The sequence below is a fragment of the Thermothelomyces heterothallicus genome (genome assembly GCF_042370625.1).
Source record: "Thermothelomyces heterothallicus CBS 202.75 unplaced genomic scaffold P884_scaffold_8, whole genome shotgun sequence".
Taxonomy (NCBI): Eukaryota; Fungi; Ascomycota; class Sordariomycetes; order Sordariales; family Chaetomiaceae; genus Thermothelomyces; species Thermothelomyces heterothallicus.
Window position 1 is genome coordinate 214,007 of NW_027192569.1, and position 20,024 is coordinate 234,030.

At 46.9% G+C, this 20,024-nt stretch overlaps 6 protein-coding genes across 6 annotated transcripts; 5 read left to right on the forward strand and 1 right to left on the reverse strand.

The window, feature by feature from the left end:
• Positions 1-9,155: 9,155 nt before the first annotated feature.
• Positions 9,156-11,178, forward strand: P884DRAFT_276784 (ABC1 family-domain-containing protein; the record flags this gene model as incomplete). Its single annotated transcript, XM_069442999.1, has 3 exons — positions 9,156-9,542; positions 9,607-11,076; positions 11,134-11,178. 3 exons carry the CDS (start codon positions 9,156-9,158, stop codon positions 11,176-11,178), a joined length of 1,902 nt encoding a protein of 633 aa, XP_069298398.1.
• A 440-nt stretch (positions 11,179-11,618) lies between these two features.
• P884DRAFT_241269 (cytochrome c/c1 heme-lyase) lies at positions 11,619-13,213 on the forward strand. The gene is made up of 3 exons (XM_069440211.1): positions 11,619-11,870; positions 11,935-12,581; positions 12,648-13,213. The coding sequence occupies exons 1-3, from the start codon at positions 11,775-11,777 to the stop codon at positions 12,904-12,906; spliced, it is 1,002 nt and encodes a 333-aa protein (XP_069298399.1). The 5' UTR covers positions 11,619-11,774; the 3' UTR covers positions 12,907-13,213.
• Positions 13,214-13,293: 80 nt separating this feature from the next.
• On the forward strand, positions 13,294-13,841 carry P884DRAFT_198139 (uncharacterized protein; the record flags this gene model as incomplete). The annotated part of the gene is made up of 3 exons (XM_069438127.1): positions 13,294-13,524; positions 13,579-13,634; positions 13,697-13,841. 3 exons carry the CDS (start codon positions 13,294-13,296, stop codon positions 13,839-13,841), a joined length of 432 nt encoding a protein of 143 aa, XP_069298400.1.
• Positions 13,842-14,026: 185 nt separating this feature from the next.
• Positions 14,027-14,940, forward strand: P884DRAFT_198128 (S-adenosyl-L-methionine-dependent methyltransferase; the record flags this gene model as incomplete). Its single annotated transcript, XM_069438125.1, has 3 exons — positions 14,027-14,135; positions 14,223-14,841; positions 14,910-14,940. 3 exons carry the CDS (start codon positions 14,027-14,029, stop codon positions 14,938-14,940), a joined length of 759 nt encoding a protein of 252 aa, XP_069298401.1.
• Positions 14,941-15,653: 713 nt separating this feature from the next.
• On the forward strand, positions 15,654-17,368 carry P884DRAFT_258284 (uncharacterized protein). Its single transcript, XM_069441218.1, has one exon. The coding sequence runs from the start codon at positions 15,701-15,703 to the stop codon at positions 17,351-17,353; it is 1,653 nt and encodes a 550-aa protein (XP_069298402.1). The 5' UTR covers positions 15,654-15,700; the 3' UTR covers positions 17,354-17,368.
• Positions 17,369-17,776: 408 nt separating this feature from the next.
• On the reverse strand, positions 17,777-19,980 carry P884DRAFT_276789 (uncharacterized protein; the record flags this gene model as incomplete). Its single annotated transcript, XM_069443000.1, has 5 exons — positions 17,777-19,171; positions 19,295-19,395; positions 19,467-19,625; positions 19,656-19,731; positions 19,774-19,980. The coding sequence occupies 5 exons, from the start codon at positions 19,978-19,980 to the stop codon at positions 17,777-17,779; spliced, it is 1,938 nt and encodes a 645-aa protein (XP_069298403.1).
• Between the last annotated feature and the right edge of the window lie 44 nt (positions 19,981-20,024).

Consider the following 20,024-nt stretch of genomic DNA (forward strand, 5'->3'; position numbering starts at 1 on the left):
AACGAAAAGACGGAACGCTACATCACGAAACGTAGACACCCGTAGAAGATAATCTACCTGACTCGTTCCTAGAATGCTACGCAATCTTTTGAGAAGAAAGGATCGACAAGGTATAGTATCAAGTAGCACCTAGACTAGTGGTACCTAACGAAGTAGAAGAAAAAGATGGGAAACTCTGGTACCGAGGCAAAGCATATATCTATAATGAGGATTAGTAGCTATGAATGATTCGAGAGCTTTACGAGTCGAAACTCGGGGGATATAAAGGGGTTACAAAGACTATCGTATAAGTTAAGAAATACTATGACTTTCTATAGTTAACGATATAAGTCAAGGAAGTTGTACGGAGCTGTGACATCTATAATCAAAGCAAGATAGTATGATATAAGCCGTACAGGCTACTTTAGCCACTGCTAATAGCTAATAAACTATAGAGTTTAGTTATAATAGACTTTATTACGAAACTACTAGAATCTAAGGACATAGCCATAGGAGTAATCTACAATAGTATTCTTACTATAGTAGATTGCCTAACTAAATAGGTATACTTCTTTCCTTATAAGGAGTCCTAGATAGCTAAATAGCTAGCAGATGTAATCTATCGGCAAGTTATATTAGTATACGCTTGGCTATAAGAATAGATCACCGATAGAGATACCAAGTTTATATCGAAGTTCTAGCAAGCATTAATGTAACGATTAGGCGTTAATAGCAAGCTATTAACGGCATATTACCTATAGACTAACAGACAAACGGAGCAACTAAACCAAGTTATTAAGTAGTACCTCCATTCTTATGTTAACTATTAACAAGACGACTAGGTCATATTATTACTAATAGTATAACTCGCTTATAATATAACACCGATAGAAACGACCAAAGTTATACTATTCTTTACAAACTATAGATATAAAGTAGACCTTAGGCAAGGACTAGAGGTTATAGTACTAAGAGTAGTAGTCAAAGCAGAACAGATATACGTACTATACGAAAAACTTAAGAAGGAACTCGAGTTTATCAGAACTAGAATAAAGAACCACTATAATAAATATAGGCTCGAGGGACCTTACCTAGAAAGGGGAGACAAAGTCTATCTAATTATACGAAATCTACGAACTAAGCGACCAAGCACAAAGCTAGACTTTAAGAAGGTTAGACCCTTTATTATCAAAGAACGAATTTCGACATCTAACTACTAACTATCGTTACTATTATCTATATAACTATAGACAGACGTTTTTCATATTTTACTTCTCGAACCAGCACCAAAGAACGCTAAAATCGCTATAAACATCGAAGTAGAAGATAAAGAGGAAGAATAGGACGTCGAAGAAATTCTAGATTTATATATTATTAACAGGGAACTATAGTATCTAGTTAAATAGCTTGATTTTAGACTAGAAGACAACTTATAGGAACTAGTTAAGAACCTAAATTACCCCGAGAAACTTTAGCAGTTCTACTAAAGGAACCCTAACTAACTAAAAGCGACAGACCCGAAACCAACCTAAAATCGGCTAGCAAGGACAGATCTAAAGGAACTTTAGGATATACGGAATCCTAAAGCTATCCGAAATCGGTAGACAAGCAAGATAGGGTCAAAGAAGATATAGTAACCCCAAAAGCCTCTACTGCCGCCGCCGTTTCAGCCTCCTTATGTTCTACTCGCTCCAACTCCTCTATACTATCGATACCCCGAGCAATAGCCCTTATTATCTTCTTAAACCACATTTATTTCTATTTCCAAAGACGAAGGACCCGCTCCTTAGCAGCTATAAGCTTATCTTTAAGTTTTTAATGTTAAGCCGTAATAGACCAAAGCTAAGCAGGAGAAACGCTAAGAACGTCGTAATTCGAACGCTTGTTATAAACGTACTCTATATATTAAGAAGAATCGCTTTTCGAAACCTCGTACAAACTAAGGCCTTTAGACTTATACGGCATATAAGGACATATTATCAAAAGATTATCTAAGGAAAGAATCACAGATAGGAGATAGTTAGCACGAAGAGTCGATATAATAGGCTTAGACTTCGACTTCTTTCTTATACGATCAGCTATCTTGACAATATCACAAAAGAAGAGAAGAGGAAGGACTAAGGAATACGACTATATATAAGCAAGGGGGGGGGTGTTGACGCTATTTAAAATGGACCTAAGTCTTTCGAGGACGAAAGACCTAGGGGAGGGGCATCGTGTCACGATATAGCCGTATAAGGCGACCCGACAAGGCATACAGAACTAATTAGGAACCACAAGACCTAAGGACCAATCAGAAAGTGATTACAGTGATCGCACTTTGATCAAGGCGAGCACCCGAACAATGATCAAAGGATCGTAGTAGCGATTACACGATCGGAATCTAAGGGGGAACACTTAGGAATAAGGGAACTAGACAAGTATATTAGATAGCTAGTCACTCGTTCTAGTGGACTCTGGAGTTCACCAGTGATAGCAACTTCCCTATAATCATAGTACTTATACCAAGTATCGCTGACTACTGTGAGAGATAACTATAGTGTTGTTGTAAACCTTTTGGCTTTACCGAATCCCTTAGACGACCTACGCGTTTGTTCCGCTTAACCTACCTTCGTCTGAACCCTTTTAGAAGAAGTCTGAGTTGGGTTCGTTATACCCGGCGTTCTAGCTCTCTAACCAAGCGCGCACCGCGCCTGGTCTGTGACTATAAGGAGCCTACCCTTATGGCTCCTAAAGATATAGTAGAGGAGGAGGAGGAGGTTAAGTATTCGGGGGAGGATAAGGAGTAAGTATATAGCGAGTTATTATTATACATATTTGTTTTATAGTTAGCTTGGTCGGTGTATCTATAACGTAGCTACCGCCTGTCCGCCCCGGGTTCGCCTATATATATAGAAATTTTAGATTGTTCGCTTATATATTTCTCTACGTTTTCTCTTTATAACTAGCCTATCATTTAGATATATGTCCCCCTATTCCTATTTAAAAGCGTTAAGTACTTTGGTATTCTCTAAGTTTTCTAGTAGTTCCTAAGTTAGGGTATTATATCCCTTCTACTTTACTAATATATTATAGTAGTTTCCCCTCCCCTTTATATTCCTAGCTATAAGAATTGCTTCTACTTTATATTCCTCTTATAGTAATCTATCTTACGAAAGTTCTAATACTAGGCTAGGGTAAGTATCTAATACATATTATAAGGGGAGTAGGTTAGATATAGTACGCTTAACTAGATTAATATAGAAGGTAGGGTATAGGCCCTAGGGGATATCTAAAGTAATAGTTAATAATATTAGTACTACTATTACTTTATATTTAATATTAACCTAATCGAGTTTCTAACTTAGGTAGTTAGTTTTAATATTATATAGGGATAACTATACTTTATCCCTTACCTTAAACCTTTTAGCTAGATATTAAGATCGATTAACGTTTTCTTACTAGCGTTACTATACGTATATAATAGTAGCTTAGGTCTACTCTATACCCTCTTTTAGGTGGTGTAAGAAGTTAATAGCTTTCCCCTATAGGGTTAAAGTAGGAGTATCTAGGAGATTAGCAAACTAGATAAGACTTATATCGTAGTTATAGAAGAGGTAACTTATACTCGTTCTAGTTACTAATAAGTTGCGGTTATTAATTATAAGCTAGTATACTAAAAGATATTTAGGCTAGTTATATTAGGCAAAGGAAATAATAGTCTATAGGATAGTCTATACCTCCTAGTTTATACGTTCTATACCTCTGTCTATCTAGGGGTAATATATTATTAATAGTAACTATTCGATCCTAATAATCTTATAGAGAGAAGTCTAGAACTAGCTAAGCTAGTCTGAGCTATAATTAGTAATAATCTATATTAGAAACCTATAAAACCGCTACTATATATCCTAGAACTAGAGGGCATATACCTCGGCCCCTATTAAAGATATAGCCTTAAGCTAGATGTATTTCGATAGTCGATCGGTAATCATTATAAGGTAATAGGGTAAGTTCTTATCTCGCGCTAAGAGGTTGACTATAAAGTTAATAGAAATCTATTTCTAGAAGTGGTTAGTAATAGGTAGGGGTTAGAGGAGTCCTTATTATAGTTATTATAATACCTTAGCCCTTCGGTATATATAATAGTTCCTTGTAAACCGCTTTGTATTAGAGGATATAAGATCCTAATAATAGTCCTATTAGAGTATCTTAAATAACCTATTCCTCCCTAGGTAACCTGATATAGGAGAGTTATAAACTCGCTAGAGGATAATAGTAGTAAGTAGTTCTTATATAGGGAGCTAGAGTCTCCCCTGAAATTAAAGAGTACCTTATACGCTTAAGGAGTAGTCTATAATCTAGGTTTATACTATATTTACCTCTTTAGGGAACTTCTAGGCCCTATCTCGGATAGCCTAGAGTCGGTATATATAATGTTTATCCTTAAGAACCCCCTTGTCTTAGAGGGATATAAGTGAACTATCTATAAAAATGCTACTCCCCTTAGGTAGGTTAGACGCTTTTAATAACTCTAAGGTAGTAGAGGTATCTAGTTAGATGGTAGGAAGGAGTTATATAGTATATTATATATCTTTAGGGAAATCTTACTTATAATAGGAGAAGGTATCTAGATAGGATGCCTATAATCTAGGGTAATAATAGAGCTCGAAGTTAAAGTAAGAGAGTATCTTAGCCTATTAGGCTTATTGTTTACTAATCGGGTAAGGCTAGGTAAAGTACTTAAGATTCTTATAGTTAATTAGGATTTAGAAAGGGGTCGAAACACTATAAAGTTCTACTAACTAGGCCTTTAAATAGGAGATAATTATAAGTAATTCCTTATTATAGATCATATAATTCTTTTTAGCTAGGGTTAATTTTATAGAATAATAGGCTATAAGATATAGAACCCTATCTTCTCCTTATTAGGAGAGGTATCTACTAAGGGCCGTTCTAGAATAGTCTACCTCGAGAACTATCTCCTACTCAGGGTCCTATTATACTAGGATAGGTTCCGAGATAAAGGCTACCTTAAGGGTATCAAAGGCCTCCTACTCCTCCCTTCCCTACCGAAACGGGGTATTCTTACAAGTTAACCGTATTAAGGGTATAGTTATCTCAGAGAAGTTAGGGATAAAGTTACAGTAGAAGTTAGCGAACCCTAAGAAACTCTATACCCCTCGAACTTTCTATAGCACCTCCTAATCGCGAATAGTAGTAAGCTTCTCGGGGTTAGGACGAACTTAGGTACCAGCCTTAATAATATAGCTAAGGTATTTGACTTCTTTTATACCAAATGTATACTTCTTAAGGTTAAGAGCTAACCTTACCGCCTATAGCCTCTAGAGAACTTCCCTAACTCGTTTTATATAGTCCTTTCTACTACCTACTATATATACTAAGATATTATTAAGGTATACCATTATAAAGTCTCTGAGTATCGGGTTAAGAGCATTATTAATATATTACTAGAAAGTTATAGGTATACCTACTAATTTAAAGGGGTAGACTAACTACTCGAAGAGTCTAAACTAGGTTTAAAATACTATCAAATACTCGTCTCCCTTTACAATCTAGATATAGTAGAAGGCTACCCTAATATCTAGCTTTATAAACTACCAAGCCTTAGCTAAGGAGCGGAGAGTCTCTTTAATTAATAGAAGTAGGTATTAATCCTACTTTATAATCTTATTTAGGGCTCGGTAGTCTATATAGAATCTCTATCCCCTATCTACCTTCTTTATTAAGAGGATAAAAGTAGTAGCTAAAGAGGAACTCGCTCAAATCTATCCCTTATCTAGCAGATTAACGACCTATTTTCGGACCTCTAATAGATAATCTCATAGTATATTATAAAGGGGTCCCTAGGGGAGTTTAGGAATCTTCCTATTAGGACCCTCTTTTAACTTGATATAGTAGTTAGTAGTGCTATAATATAGGGGTAATCCGCTAGCCTTCTCCTTATTAAAGAGGTTAGCAAAGTTATAAAGCTCCTCTAGTAGGGTTATCTCTAGTTCTAAGCAATTATTCCCTTTTTCTATTATACCCCTATCGAGTTTATACCTCGATTCTAAGATAATTATCATTTCCTAGATACTTATAACTAGGAAGGTATCGGAGGTCTTCCTTTTCTATACTCTCTAGACTAAGCCTATAAAAACTATACCTATAATTTAGGAGATTCCTATCTTTCTAGTCTATAAAGAGACTTCCTAGATAAATAGTCCTAGTTATACCCTAATCTCTAGGATACTAGTACTTATATCTAGTTTAACCTCCTAATATTATATCTATAGAAGACCTAATATAATGTCCTATATTAGTCTAGGGACTATATAGAATATAGCCTAACTCTCCTATCTATCGATATCTATTATAATATAGACTATTTAAGTGATCTTCTAGTTAGGATATACCCCTATTATAGTACTAAGGGTATAGGGGGTTAGTAGATTAATTTACTCGAGTCTAAGCTTCTAATATACCCTTTTACTAATAACGCTATAGCTAGAATATCTACTATCTACCTAAGCATTTATAAAGTTAGTAGAGTTAAGGAAGACTAGGATAAGAAAAGGGGGTCTATCTATTCTCTTACTAATCTTTATAAACTCGCTTTTACGGTAGTTATAGTCTTCTAGCCCCCTCGCGAGACTTTGCTTAGGGGCTATTCTTTTCCCTACTCTCTATCTTCCTTATCAAATAGGTCATTATCCTCTCTTTCTTCCTTAGCCTCTAGGGAATAAATGTTAGCCCTTAGCTAGTCCTACTATATTAGTCTTCTAGTAGGGGCGTATTTATACTTGGTAATAAAGTAGCCCCTCTATCTGTACTAAATATATACTCTAGCTACCTATCGTACTATATATACCTCCTAGCTAACCTATTTCGCCTATAGGACGTCTCCTCTCTATCCTCTTAGTTAGTCCTTATTAGGACCCTTCTTCTATAGGTTAGTTCGTACTAAGTTAATACCTATTATTAGTATATCCCTATTAATATCCTTCTCTCTCTATAGCTTAGAGGTTACCTATCATCTTTATATCTACTAGTATCTATTACCTAGGTAAAGAGCCTTAAGGTCTATCGCGATTTTATAGTATCTCTCTATTACTACTATATAGGTATCTTAGGGAATTCCTTATTTAATAGCTATATACTTAAATCTTAGAGAGAGACATTACTATAATTTAATTAGATATATCTTATTATTCTAAAGGAGACTACCTACCTTTAAGAGTTTCGCCTTAAACTAAATAATAAAGGTAGAGAATAGCTTATTATCTCTCTATTATAGGAACTTAAGCTCCGATAGGGCGACTATCTTCTTATAGGGGTTAGAAAAGACGCTTTCAAGGTATTAGAGGAACTAGGCTAGGTCGTATCTAGTCTTTAGGCTAATAGATTTATAATATACTATAACCTAAGTCTAGACCTATTATATCAAGTTTCCCTAGATAAAAACCTACTAGTCGTGGTTAGAACCAATAAAGTCTCTATCTACTATAAGGATATATTTTATTATACTCTTCTAGGCTATAAAAAGTTCCTTCTTACTATCGAAAGGTTCTCCGGTTAGGAGGTACTTCCTTTAAGGCCACTATCTCTCTAGGGACATTCTAACCGAGTTAGGGGTTAGTATAGGTTAAGTCTAAGACGCCTAGAGGGAGTCGATTACGGCGTTCTACTATACTACTACTACTTAGAGGGAGCAGACGAGTTCCTATAACTTTACTAAGCTCGAAGGTATATATACTCTAGATTCCGCTATAACTAAATCGTCGGTCATTTGCTTAAGAGGGTTACTATTAACTAAAGGTAGTTAAAATGTAATATACTAGCCTTATAGTAACTATAGATAAGCGTATAATATTTTATTTAACTACCTTAAGGGAAGAAAGAGGAGAAAGTAAGTATAGGTGCCGAAAGGGGTTCCATTTCCTAATATAGGGGGTACGTATATACTCTAGTTAGGGCCTGGTTAGGTGTTAGGTTAGAGCCTAACCGGGTCCTAAGCGCGTGCCCTACGAACGCCCTACGAACGTATATAGGTCTGGTCTAAAACCAGGTATAGCCTGTTATCGATTAGCCTAGGTGGAGCCTGGGCCTGTAATAAGAACTAATTTTAAATACTTTCTAAATTAAATTTAATTTAGTTCTAAAGTAATTCTAAATCGATTCTAAACTAGTTTTAAACTAGTTTTAAAAGGCTCTTTAAATATATTAATTTTAAAAGTAATAAAATCTAATAATTAATCTTTATAATTTTATTAAATCGATTTAGAATTCATTATAAAGTGTTTAATTATATTCTTTTAGAATTATAGGGAGGGATAAAGTTGACCTGACCAGTCTAAAAAATTTGAAGTTTTGGTCTGGTCAGGTCAGCTTAAGCGAGCTCGCTTAATAGAGGGTTTGGTCAGCTCAAGTACAAGGGGTTTAGTCAGGTCACCTATATACACCGTTAACGTTACTAGTGCGGGCAAGTTTGTGGGAACTGAGATACTAGTCTTGTAACTATTCCGTATGTACTGTACCTGGGTGTTGTACATAAGGTACCTAGGTACCTTACCTAATACTTGTGCACAGTACAGATTACGTACGGAGTAAGATACCTGCCTATCGCGCCTCGAAAAGCTTAGGTAGGTATCTTACCATGCTCAATACGTTCGGGTGTATGTATGGTACAGATACTCTGTACAGTACGTCCGTACATACAGAGTACTTCGTAGGTCAGGTACATAAAGTCTGCACTTTGTGTAATTTACCCGGTTGTGACCCACTTCTTTTGGTCGTCCGACCATTCGACGACGTCACAAGTGTTCCTGACGGACAAACCGCTGCTACCATTTCGAGAATACGCCCAAGCAACGCTCGACATAAACATGTCGCGCGCAGCTTATCCGAGACAAAAAAGGTCATTTTGGCGCCGGACGATGAGAATGCCTTCACAAGACAAGGAAACACTACAACTCTAAGCCCCCTCCGCCAGCCGAGACGCCATGAGGCTAGGTTTTGCCCTGGGCCGGCTCTTCCCCCGCCCACGAGTGTTGTTCTGCCCTAGCCCAATTCTCGGGGTTACCAGAAAACCTTCCCGCTCTGTCTTCCGCAGCATCCGCACATCATTCATTCATACGAGCTCGCGAACCCGGCCGCCACCATGGAGAGCCAATCGCGCCAGGCCGCGTATTCTGATGGCTTCCGCCGGCGCTGGCCTGGCCGCTTCCGCCTTTCTTGAGCTTTCCAAACAAGGTGGCGCTAGCCCGGAGGACACCGGCGAGCATAGGATGCTCAAGGCTTCGCGCGCCGAGATTCGAAAGAGTGCCGGCGAGGACGACGGGACCTTGGGCTGGCTGCGACGTCGGCTCGTCTTGTTCCTGGACCTCTACATCTGGGAACCCATATGTACTAGCTTCCGCTTTTTGCAGCTAGTCGTCATCTTTGTTCCAGTTATCCTGACGGTTCCGGCAATATGGATTGGAGGCCGCGTACCGGAGCGTGATAATGAACGAACTGGGACTCTGTGGTGGTATGGTTTTTTGGTCCAGGCCATGGAATGGGCAGGTCCAGCCTTCATCAAGGTAAAATGCAGCCCCAGCTTCGCGGCCACGCTCCGGTTACTAACACTTTACTAAACCCTAACAGCTCGGCCAATGGGCGGCTTCAAGGTCCGACATCTTTCCCAATGAGCTATGTGACATCATGTCAAAACTCCACGCCAATGCTCCCGCCCACTCCTTCCACGCGACAAAGCGAATAGTTGAGGATGCTTTTGGCGGCCGTCAATTTGACGACATATTTGACGAGTTTGAAAGGACACCAATCGGCGTTGGAGCAATCGCACAGGTCTACAAGGCCAAGCTCAAACCCGATCTCGCCGTTCCCGGTGATGTCGACGTCCCCAAAGACCCCGATGATCTCCGCCACAGCGTCCGCAGGAACGTAGAGACCGTCCTCAAAAGCAAGCCGAAGCGAGTCCCCTCGTCGTATGTCGCTGTAAAGGTCCAGCACCCGCGTGTCGAGCGGACCGTACGGCGCGACCTCCGGATCATGCGCTTCTTCGCCTCTGTGCTCAACGCAATACCCACGATGGAGTGGCTTTCGCTGCCTGACGAGGTGGACCAGTTTGGAGAGATGATGAAGCTCCAGCTGGATATGCGCATCGAGGCGGCGAACCTGTCGAGGTTCCGGAAGAATTTCAAGGACAGAACTACCGCCTGGTTTCCGTTCCCCTATACCGAGTTCTGCACCCGAGATGTACTGATCGAGGAATTCGCGTACGGCATTCCCCTCGCCGACTTCATGGCGAACGGGGGAGGGGTGTTCCAGCGAGATATCGCCTCTGAGGGCCTCGATGCCTTTCTGCGCATGCTCCTTCTGGACAACTTTGTCCATGCTGATCTCCACCCCGGAAATATCATGGTGCGATTCTACGAAGCGGAGCAACCTAGCCTGCGGCTGCGCCGCCCGCCCGAGCAGAATCCGGACATGGACGAGCAGGCCGAAGTCACCGAGCAAGTTCTATCACGACTTCGCCCGTACCGTCACAACAAAGATTTGTGGGACGCCGAGCTGGCAAACATTGAGCGCGAAGGCTTCCGGCCCCAACTCATCTTCATCGACACGGGCCTCGTGACGGAGTTGAATAGCGCGAATCGGCGAAACTTCCTGGACCTATTCCGCGCTGTCGCCGAGTTTGATGGATACAAGGCCGGCCACCTGATGTGCGAGCGGTGTCGGCAACCTGATGCCGTGCTCGACAAAGAGGTGTTTGCATTGAAGATGCAACACCTAGTACTGGGGGTGAAGAGCCGGACGCTCGCCCTCGGAAACGTCAAAATTGGCGATATTCTGCAGCAAGTCCTCGGTATGGTGAGGCAGCACCATGTCCGCCTCGAAGGTGATTTTGTCAATGTAGTCATCAGTATGTTGTTGCTCGAGGGCATTGGGCGCACCTTGAACCCGGATTTGGACCTCCTCAGCAGCTCTCTCCCGATCTTGAGGCAACTCGGCACTCAGAGCGGCAAGGACATGGTCAAGGAGCGCGATTTCCACATGTTGAAAGTCTGGGTTGGCTTGGAAACGAGGAGGTTCATGCAGGCCAGCGCCGATGACGTAAGTCTAGGTCTCCCACCGCGTTCTTGAAGCATATTTCTAACTCCTGAGAAACAGGTCGAGAGATGCGTTCGGTATGATCTCCTTTCCCCGAACGTCTAGTCCGACGTTCAGCACTCTTGTACTCTTACGATTTCGATACGACACGATCCTACGTGGGCGGGAATGTATACGGATGGCATTGGCCCCCCTTCTCTCTCTCCACAACCTCGGACAAATGATACCCCCGCGACGATACTCGCTTTAAGTCAAAAGTAGTTGACACAAAGAGGCGAATGTGTTGGAGGAGTGCGAGATCGCTGTCTAGTGGACTCTCAGTGTTCCGTACATAGCTATCTAGGGAGTGCCAGTAGGCCGTGGGCAAACTCGCCCGTGTGACCTGCGATTTACAAAAGGGCGCTCCAGTATCCGTACCGTATCTGTGGGGCGGCCATCTGCAGTGGCTTGGCGCGCTGCGCAGCGGGAACCAACAGGGACTTGGTCCTGCAGATGCGCGTCATCCTTGCCGAGTTCCCTAATGCCAATCTTTTGACTTTTTTTTGGTTATCGCATCGCCGCAAGACTCTATTTTGTTCCGTCCATACCCCCCAAAATCGCGTCAACATCACCACCTCAACTCTTCAAAGCCATCCGCCTTTAGTCATTGGCATATCAATCTATCTCTTCGCTTACAATTACAAATACGGGCAGTCTTCACTATGGGCTGGTTCTGGGCCGACGCCCCTGCCCCCGCGCCGGCTGTACCTCCGGCGGACCCGAAGCACAAGAACCTCGCCAGCGCCGGCACGCCTCCCGTAAGTTAATGGCTGATCTGTGCATGCTAGATATCTTCTGCCTTGCGTCTAACCTTTGTTTTAGGCCGGATGCCCCATGCACAAAGCCGCAGCCGATGCCCTCGCTCCTTCTGCGCCGGCCTCCTGTCCTGTTCCTCATGGCAACCCCGCTGCCAACGCGGCTCTCTCTTCCTGCCCCGTCCCCCACAGCAGCCAGGGATCATCACAAGAACAGCGACAGGAGGCGTCGATGCTCTCAAAGCTCAATCCTCTCAACTACATGTTCCAGTCGATCTCACAAGAACGCGCTCCCAACCAGACTCACGTGCTGCCGACAGAGCGAGATGAGTCGTCCATTCCAAGAGGCACCGGCGAAGGAAACTGGGAGTATCCGTCACCCCAACAAATGTACAACGCACTGCTGCGGAAGGGGTACACCGACACGGACATTACGGCTGTCGAGAGCATGGTCGCGGTTCACAACTTCCTGAACGAGGGCGCTTGGAGCGAGGTCGTCGAATGGGAGCGCAGGTTTGGCAGAGGCTTGTTCCGCGGCTGGGAGATCAGCAAGCGTGGAGAGGAGAATGCACCGCTGGAGCTGAGACGCCTTGAGGCGCAGGAGGGCGGGCGGGTGCAGCCGACCCTAATCCGATTCCAGGGGAGACCTAAGGACATGACGCCCAAAGCGGCGATGCTGCAATTACTGGGTCGGCTATATCCGTCCAAGTTCGGGTAGGTCTAGCAAGCCCTGATAGCTTGGACCTTGTGAGCCGATGGTTGACGTTCATGGTTTTCTAGCACGGACCCGCCTTTTGACCGCCACGATTGGTTCGTCTCGCGCAACGTCGATGGCCAGAAGAAGGAGATCCGATATGTGATCGACTTTTACTCTGCACCCCCCGAGCCAACTGGCGAACCTGTCTTCTATCTCGATGTTCGGCCGGCCTTGACGCCGACGGGAGCTGTGGAGCGCTTGATGCGGTGGGGCGGAGATGTATGGTGGAGGGCATCGGGTGGTCAAGTTCGCGAATCCAACAGCAGGAACCAGCAGAACTGATCAACCCGACTCGAAAACATCTATACACGACGAAACGCAGGCATCAGATTCGGCATTCATAAAGGCGTCAGGGGATTTGGGTACATCAGGGTCTGGCTCTCCTTGTATATTCGTCTTATACTCTCTCCTCATATTATCATTTCAAAGCAGGCGGCTCTTTTTTGTGCAAGACACGCGCATGATCATCCGATGCGTTTATTGGTCATTTTACTTGATCAGCCGTGGCTGGATGTCGTATCTGGCGCGCATTGGATTTGGCCTTGGCGCGGTTCGGCACCACTCAAATAGGTAATAAGCCAATGCATGCACTCCTCCTCAACCGACCTTACGACTCTGTACAAACCTCTGCCTACCTCCCCCTTCCAAGCATTATTCCTCGTCTTAACCATGACGGCTCCAGGGGACACAGCGACGGTGGGCCGGCCGGGCGAGCGCGACACCCAACCGTTGCCGGCGGAAACACGATCCACGGGGACCGGCAATGCGGGCTTGAGGACAGCCATCCCCAGCTCTCCGAATAGCCAGCGCAGAGGTGTCGGAAGTGCGCCCGAGGCACAGGAGCACGACGACAGAGCAATATCCGTGACAGGACTGAGTAACTACTCGGTTGACCTGAGCGTGCGTCTGGTCAATGGGCCTGTTCTCAGCCGCTGTGAGGCTGACGGCTGCTAGGTCGACCACGATGACGATGGTGAAGACGCCTTTGCCTCAGGCTCAATCACAGAATCGTCAGTCAATGCATACATTCCAGCGCCGCACGGCCTAGTAGACTAAGATGGACGGGTATCAGGTCAACATCGAGCGCCTCCGTGAGCTCCAGCGTATACGAGTTCGTTGAGGAGAACGGCCGGACATATCATAAGTACAAGGAAGGGAGTAAGCATATCCGGAGCGAGTATCGACTCGATACAATCCTTGGATGCGTGATTGGTTAACTGACCGACTCATGACAGAGTACTTCCTCCCTAACGACGAGGTAGGGAACATGTTGGATGGCAGTGACTTCGACAATTCAACTGAGCTGTCTCGCCGCAGAGGGAGCAAAACCGTCTAGGTAATCCTCATCTTCCATCTCTCCCGCGACTCGGTTTGCATCTGACCGCTATCAGATCTTCAGCACATGATATCAAAGTTCTTGCTGAAGGGAAAGCTGGGGCTGGCTCCTGTCGAGAGCCCCCGGCGCGTGCTGGACCTGGGAACTGGCACGGGCATCTGGGCAATTGAGTTTGGTAGGTCCAGGGATCCTTCGAAGAGATTCTGCTTCTCATGACCCCTATCATGCCTTCGCAGAGGCTTTCTGACAGTAGGTCCACAAGCCGAGGAAAACCCCGACTCGGAGGTGCTAGGCACCGACCTCAGTCCCATTCAACCAGACTATCTGCCACCCAACTGCCGGTTCGAGATCGACGACGTTGACGACGACTGGGTTTACAGCCACAAGTTCGACTACATCCATGGCCGCTATCTGCTTCCCTTCATCAAGAGAAACTGGAGTTCGTTCTTCAAAACCGTATACGACAACTTAAACCCTGGTGGCTGGATTGAATCGCAGGAGACCATCATCTACTTCCAGTCCGTCGACGGATCCATCGACGGCACGGCCTTGCAACGATGGAACGCGCTTTTGCTGCAGGGGATCCGAAAGATGGGCCGCAGTGCCACCGAGGCGTTGCGGTGCAAGGACTACTTGGCCGAAGCCGGGTTTGTCAACCTGGGCGAGAAGAAGTTCGCCGTTCCCATGAACACCTGGGCCAAGGGGAAGGATGAAAAGGCAATTGGGGCTATGCAAATGGTGAACAACCTCGAGGGGATTGATGGGCTCACCATGACTGTCTTCACTCGGGCACTCGGCTGGACTCCGGCGGACGTGGAGAAGCTCCTCGTCGACGTGAAGAGAGACATGAAGGACAGGAGCATACACGCCTACATCACAATGTAAGAACTTTTGGGGAGGGCGTGCAGTACCTAGCCTGTCGAATCTGCTAACCGACCAACTACCGCAGAATTGTCGCCTGGGGCCAAAAGCCGTCCTAAGGGAAAGAGGCGGTTCTCTTGCGGCCGGCAGCGGTAATGCAGACCTTCCACGGCAACGTTCGCCGATGCTCATTAGGCGCATGTGGACCTCTCGTTGCAATCCCAGGGCGAGCATGAGATCCCACAGTTCTCGTCACTGTCTCCCTAAGCTTCTCTGAACTTCTTGTCTCTGAGGATACCATTCGTTTGGAATGAATATAGTGACGTTGTACTACTCTGCTCTACATATCACACCTCCCCTGCGGTGGAAGAACGTGCCATTGGAACAAATATACTGCACTCCCAAGTTCTGATAACATGGATGCTAAGATCGCTGCGTTCCCCTGTCGTCCTCTCAAAAAGCTCGGGCAAAGTTCGGGCCATTCAACCTTCAGTTGTGCCTGCGTTTGTCTCTGGGTAGCGCTAAGATCGAGAAACAGACTAGCACCCTTTAGTGGTAATGTTCAGAGCATGAAATGTAACGGCCGAACAACGGGGGAAGAATAAAAGAAGAAACGGGACAAACTGAACTAGGAGAATGTGAAGAATCCGTAAAGTAGAGAGGGGTGTTGATGGTACTCCGTAAGCTTATGCTTGTTCCAAAAGTGGTCTTCGTCTGCGGCTGATGGCCAAAGCAGCTGCTGTGGTGGGTCTGCTGTGGCCTGCCACTGCTGCAGTGCATCCGCCAAACTCCACGAGGTGTCGACTTTTCTCATCCTTGAACGCCAACCTCAGGTATGAGTTTCGCTGTCGGATACCACCAATTGAATGGCCTGCAGCCATGACAGACGGCAAAGGACTCGAAGGATCGTTCACTGCACCTCCGCTGGCTCCCGATGAGTTTCCGTATGTTCGCCTACATGTCACGCCGCTAGACCCCGAGTTGCTCAAAGTTGTCCTGCCATCCGCCCTCCTCCCAAAGGCGCGCAATCTGTCCTACCACACGCTCGAGACCTTCCCGGAAAAGCGGTACGGATATCTGGAACTGCCCAGCGAGGAGGCGCAAAAGTTGAGGAGGAAATTGAACGGATCGGTGCTCAAAGGTGTCAAGTTCCGCATCGAGCCCGCGCGGCCATCTCGCATTCCATCTCCGCTTGGTCAAGCAGCAATGGCCGAGGAAAGCCCCCAAAATGGTACCACAGACGACAAACTGCGGTTAAGTGACAAGGAAAGAAAAAGAAGGCATGATGCTGTGGAACTTCGCGGCATTACTCTAGAAAACGGGCGGAAAGTCAAGCGTGGGTGGACCAGCATCGATGAGCCAAAGGAAAAGAAGTCCAAGAAGGACAAGGAGAAGGTGGCGAAGGAGAAGAGGAAAAGGGGCACAAAATCCAAGTACACCGATCATCCCGAGTGTCTAGTCAAGACAATCTTGCCCGCAAACGCTGCCCCATTAGCCGATGCAGACCACTCCACGCCAACAAAGAAGAAAAAGAAGATCAAGTCGCGGGAGGTGATCATACACGAGTTTGAAAAGACCACCAAATTCCCGACCTTCCTCAAGGCGGCGGCGTCTACCGGTCAGCCAGCCGCGCCGCTGGAATTCGTTGACGACAAGGGTTGGGTGAACCAGAATGGCGATGTGGTCGAAGCGGTAAAGACCAGGCCCCCCCCAAGTGCCAAGGTCTTGCTTGCGAGTAGGCCCAATGGTCATTCCCAGAATGCCGTTCCGGGTGAAGAGAGCCCGGCAAGTCTCAGCGACGGGCAAACCGATGGGAGCAGCGAGCCGGAAAGCGCTAGTTCTGCTGGAAACAGTGAAACAGCTCCCGAGCCCTCAAAGGCAGATGCCACTCCTCCCACGTCGCCGGTCAAACCCAACCTCCCACGGCCCAGGTCATCCGGTTCGGCAAGGAGTTTGTCGATCAAGATTCCGCCGGAAACGCCGGACGAACCCAAGGTGCATCCTCTGGAAGCCTTGTACAAACGGCCAAAGCAATGCAATGGTGAAGCTCCTGCCGAAGCCTCTGACGGAAAACTTTTCAGCTTCTTCGCTGATGTAGGCGATGAAGACGCCGAAGAGGAGGCCGATGTGGATAACCGCGAACAATCCGATCTTCAAGTGCCATTAACCCCTTTTACTCGACGCGATCTCGAGATGCGTGGCATCAGGAGTGCCGCGCCTACGCCAGACACAGCGCATCCTAACAGAAAGTTTACACCGTGGGAAGGCGACATCGATGATGCGTCGGGAGACGATAAGGAACCCATCACGTACGAGGACGGAGAGGAGTCGGAAGTTGATGACGGCCAACCTGCGTTAGAAAGCGCAAGGGGTTTGGAGAAGCAGGATGATGAGAAGCCGACGAGTGATTTTCAGAAATGGTTCTGGGAACATCGTGGAGATTTGAACAGGTCATGGAAGAGAAGGAGAAAGCTTGCGGGCAAGGAGAAACGGTACAGAGAGAACAAGGCTCGCATGGCCCGAGCAATCTAGCCCATGTTCACCCGCCGATACCCGCTTCTGGAAGTCGACGCTCGACAGAAGATGTTCAGCTGTTACGCCTGAAAGGGCGTTTTCTGAGAAGAAGAGCTGCTTAGTGTCTGGCATCACATTTAAAAGATACTGGAAGGTTCTACATTTCCATATGCCTTTCTCACTCTCCACTGTCAATCCAGTCTTGTCACCCCCTTGGCGATGAGATTGCTGTGAATGATACTTATCTCGGGCACACGTATCAACACTCCCGTTCTTTATAACGGGAAGCTGAGCAAGAGTTCTCATACTACGTACAAAGTGGCATATCAGAACAATTTCGAAACAAGAAACCCATATCCTCAGCCCAACTGGCCCACCAATCACACAGCTCATTGTTATGACCATCTCGGGAAAGCGATGGCGCTTGTAGCTCGGTTCTCTTCAAATATCCCTCTTACTGCTCCCGGAATCGTCAACCAAATGTTCAAGGCGTCGCGGGGTGGTTGCCCTGCCAGGCAACGCGAGATGGTAGAAGGCGTTGCCCCGCGGTCGAGCAGAGGATGTGCATTTGTCGGGGGTCTGAGGGAGCTGAGGTGAGCCCGCAGGCATTTGCTCGGACAGGGGGCTGTATCCCTCAGTCACGGCCTCGCACAGCTCGGTGATGATACTAGCTTTGGTATCCGACTTGGAAATGGTGGCTTCGCTGTTGCCACCTTGCCAGGACTCATGCTCGGCGACGGAGTCGTCTGGCTGGAGCAACTGGCGACGAGACAACGAATCGCCAACTTTGGACCTCGACGTCTTTGGGGTGCCGTCGCCAGTACGACTACCACTGTCAGCCGTGTTCCTTGGCGCGTTGAGAGCTCTCTCCATCTTTCCGGAAGGGGCATCGCTCTCGCCTCCATTGGCATCGGTTTCAGGTTCCTTGCGTCCCTGTCCCATATTCGGCTGGCCTTCCTCGAGCGCACCAATCCGGCTCTCTAGAAGTTCAACATAGCGCCGAAGCTGCTCGTGGTCCTGGACAAACCTGTTCCAGGCCTCTGTGGCACCATTGTCTTGCCTGCGTTCCTCGCTCTGTGGCCGAGGTGGAAGTGGTCTAGACCGAAGATGCATCTCAATCCAGCTCTCTCCCGAAACGAGCTCCTTGTTCATCTTGCGGTATCGCAGGAAGGCCAGGCCAAGCATTGCGCCAGAAGTCAGGGTGAACACGCCGCTCACTGCAGCCCACGCTGCAAGTCCTGTAGCAACATGCCCGTGCTCAATATAGCTGGTAGTGACGGCTGTGACACCGGCAACGAGGTTGAGAATGGAAAGCTCCAAGAGAACAGCCGATGCGAGCATGATTTTGCGCGACCGGCCAACCGCAGTCCACAGCTTCTTTGTGCTTTCCGGGACACTCCTTACTCCATTTACGGCCACGCTGGGGCTCAACGGAAGACGGCTGTGGCGAATCCTCGGACCAAGGCGGAGAGATTCCAGGTCGGGAATCTCGCTCTGGAGCGTCATTGGCCTCCTCGAGTAGGTGCTCCCGCTTCTTGATGGGGGCCTGGCGGTGGGTGCATATTTTGCCGTTCCGAGCGACTTGAGGCCGGGAACGGTGGTTGCCCCGGGCTTGTTGGTGATAGCATCATCATCAGAACTCCCGCGCTCCGCTCGTGTGCTGCTGGTAGGTGCTGTGAACATTCGGGCGCGCTGGGGATCGTTCCTCGGGTTACCTGTCTTGGGGGCCCGATGGAGCAAAGATATCACCCTGCCTTGCTCATCGCGTGGAACGGGTATGCAAGCAGCGTCACCAATGACGCCCTGGGGCTTCAGACATATAGCATTGACTGGACCCTGCGTGGTTATAGTTGCCGATTGACGATGCGTGGCTTTGCAGTGTTGCGTCACGAGAGCCGGCGACTCCTAGTCTGCCCGGCTGGTCCCGTCCCCGTCCCCAGCATTCCCGGGCTCGGAGACCTCGGATACCTTGCGCAGGACCGAATATGGGGTCGGAGTCATGGGTCGCTCCGGAAGATCTGCCATCGGTTGGAGGCCATGAGCTCCGGCGCTTGTCAATCCTGGTTGTTGGGCTGCAAGAATGGTTAATGGCACTCTTCATTTACATCCAGAGTTTGAAGGGAAACTTCACCTGTGTCGATACTGCCTCCATTCCTGGGTTCACATATCTGGGTTTCAACGGAGTCGAGGGAAGGACTGGTGCGACGATTGGTTCTCGAAAGACCATATTTGACCGTGTGAAGTGTTTCGACGGTTGTCGCTCTACTCGAGACTGACGCTGCGGCTTGGGCTTGGGGCTGCAATGTTGTGCTTCCATTACGGCACATGGTTCTCAGGTCAGTGTCTTTCCCATTGTCAGGCTGCTTGGCTGTGGCTGAATGGTCCCTGGATTGCAACTTAGTAAAGGAAGTTTAACCGGCATTGCCGGGACAGTTGACTCGTTCATACGGTGATGAGCAGTCGGCCGTTCTTGGGAAAGGCCAACTTAAGGGCGAGTAACTCCCTTCCATCATCGATGCAGTTCTAACGCGGGTTATGGCGCTGTAGGGAACTGCGCGGATGGAAGGCGTTCGCGGTGAAGCGGCTGGGGAAGTTGGTCGAGGTATGCGAGTCGGCGTCTTCGCGACTCGGTCGAGAGGCTCCATTCCAAAGTCACTTTCCTCAAATTGAAAGAGAGAAAAAAAAAAAA